Here is a 1432-nt window from a genome sequence, read left to right as displayed (position 1 = left end):
GAGAGAGAGAGGGTTAGAGAGACCTCCCCAGATACAGGAGTGTGTGTGTGTGTGTGTGTGAGAGAGAGGGGGTTAGGGACACCTCCCCAGATACAGGAGTGTGGGAAATCATGTGAACCTCCCCTGCCTGTGTTCACCCTGAGCTGCTTCTCTGTTTTTCCCTGTTCCCTCTCTGGCTGCAGGAGGTCACGGAGCCCACGGAAGCCGATCGATTCCCTGCGGGACTCCCGGTCGCTCAGTTACTCTCCCGCAGAACGGAGACGCACGCGAAGATCTAGCGATTCCAGCAGCAGACGGTGAGTCGCGTCCCGTTGGCTCCCAGCATCCGTCTCGCCCCCCCCCTCCCGGGAAACAGCCCGTGCCAACCTCGACCGACCCCCTTCCAGGCACAAGTCTGTCCCTCCATCGGGGGGGGACTGGAGCCAATCCCCAGGAATGGCAGCGTTCCGGATCCGGGTACCTCCCTCCCTTTCCCCAACTGACTCTGCGTACGTGTCCCGGTTCACCCAGATCCCTCTGCGCCCAATGGCGTTGGCGAACGATTCGGAAAGGCGAGGTCTCTGACAACGTAGTGGCAGAGTCCCTTGGCATTTGGATTCCTCCTCGGGAAGTGGGGCGGGTCCAGCGTTTATCACCCCGATTGCCCCCACAAGGAAGGTTGGGCTGAGGCACTGTCTTGCACCAACGCAGTTTCTCTGTCCCCCCCCCCACACACACTCACAAACACCCCTCCGTTAGGGAGCACGTTCCCAGGTTGTGACCCTGAAGGAACGCCGACGTCCTTCCGAGTCAGGGTGCGGAGGCGAACTCGAAGGGTTTGGTGCCACCGCCCTACCTCGCTGTGTCTGTTGCCCCTTGCACCGACGAGTTTGATAGAGGTGGCCGGTTTGAAGAGTGCTGCTGCTTTGTTGTTTTTTTGTTGTTGGTGGAAGGTCTTGCTGACCCAACCCGTGTCCCTTCACCGATCTTTCTTCCTTTCTGACAGGGAACGGCGACGGAGACGTTCCGATAGCCAATCGCCCGTCAGGAAGAGACGGCACAAATCCCCAAGCCCTCGGGAGCGGCGGAGATATCCGAGGTACACGCCGTCTCACTGACGTCCGTTCAGCACTGAGCGGTTCCCAAACCCCCTTCCCCGTTCCCTCCTGCTCTACACCGTCCCCATGGACCCCAAACCCCTTCCCGTTCCCTCCCGCTCTACACCGTCCCGATGGACCCCAAACCCCTTCCCCGTTCCCCCCCACCCTACACCATCCCCCGTGGAACCCAAACCCCTTCCCCGTTCCCTCCCGCTCTACACCATCCCCCGTGGAACCCAAACCCCTTCCCGTTGCCTCCCATGTACCCCACGTTAACCCATGGGCCTTCAGTGCTTCCTGCTCTGGGGTCCGGAGCCATCATGGGGGCACCCAGGTTTGTCTCACAGCAGGGG

At 61.1% G+C, this 1432-nt stretch overlaps 1 protein-coding gene across 1 annotated transcript in view; it reads left to right on the top strand.

Annotated features, from left to right (window-relative positions):
- Positions 1-1432, top strand: part of LOC122547581 (serine/arginine repetitive matrix protein 2-like) — a 20099-nt gene that overhangs the window by 17514 nt on the left and 1153 nt on the right. Inside the window, exons 12-13 of the mRNA XM_043686189.1 lie at positions 183-296; positions 986-1078. Of these exons, the coding sequence (XP_043542124.1) occupies positions 183-296; positions 986-1078 (207 nt within the window). The remainder of the gene's footprint in view (positions 1-182; positions 297-985; positions 1079-1432) is intronic.

This window comes from Chiloscyllium plagiosum, unplaced genomic scaffold (genome assembly GCF_004010195.1).
Source record: "Chiloscyllium plagiosum isolate BGI_BamShark_2017 unplaced genomic scaffold, ASM401019v2 scaf_9585, whole genome shotgun sequence".
Taxonomy (NCBI): domain Eukaryota; kingdom Metazoa; phylum Chordata; class Chondrichthyes; order Orectolobiformes; family Hemiscylliidae; genus Chiloscyllium; species Chiloscyllium plagiosum.
This window is presented reverse-complemented; position numbering and strand designations above follow the sequence as displayed.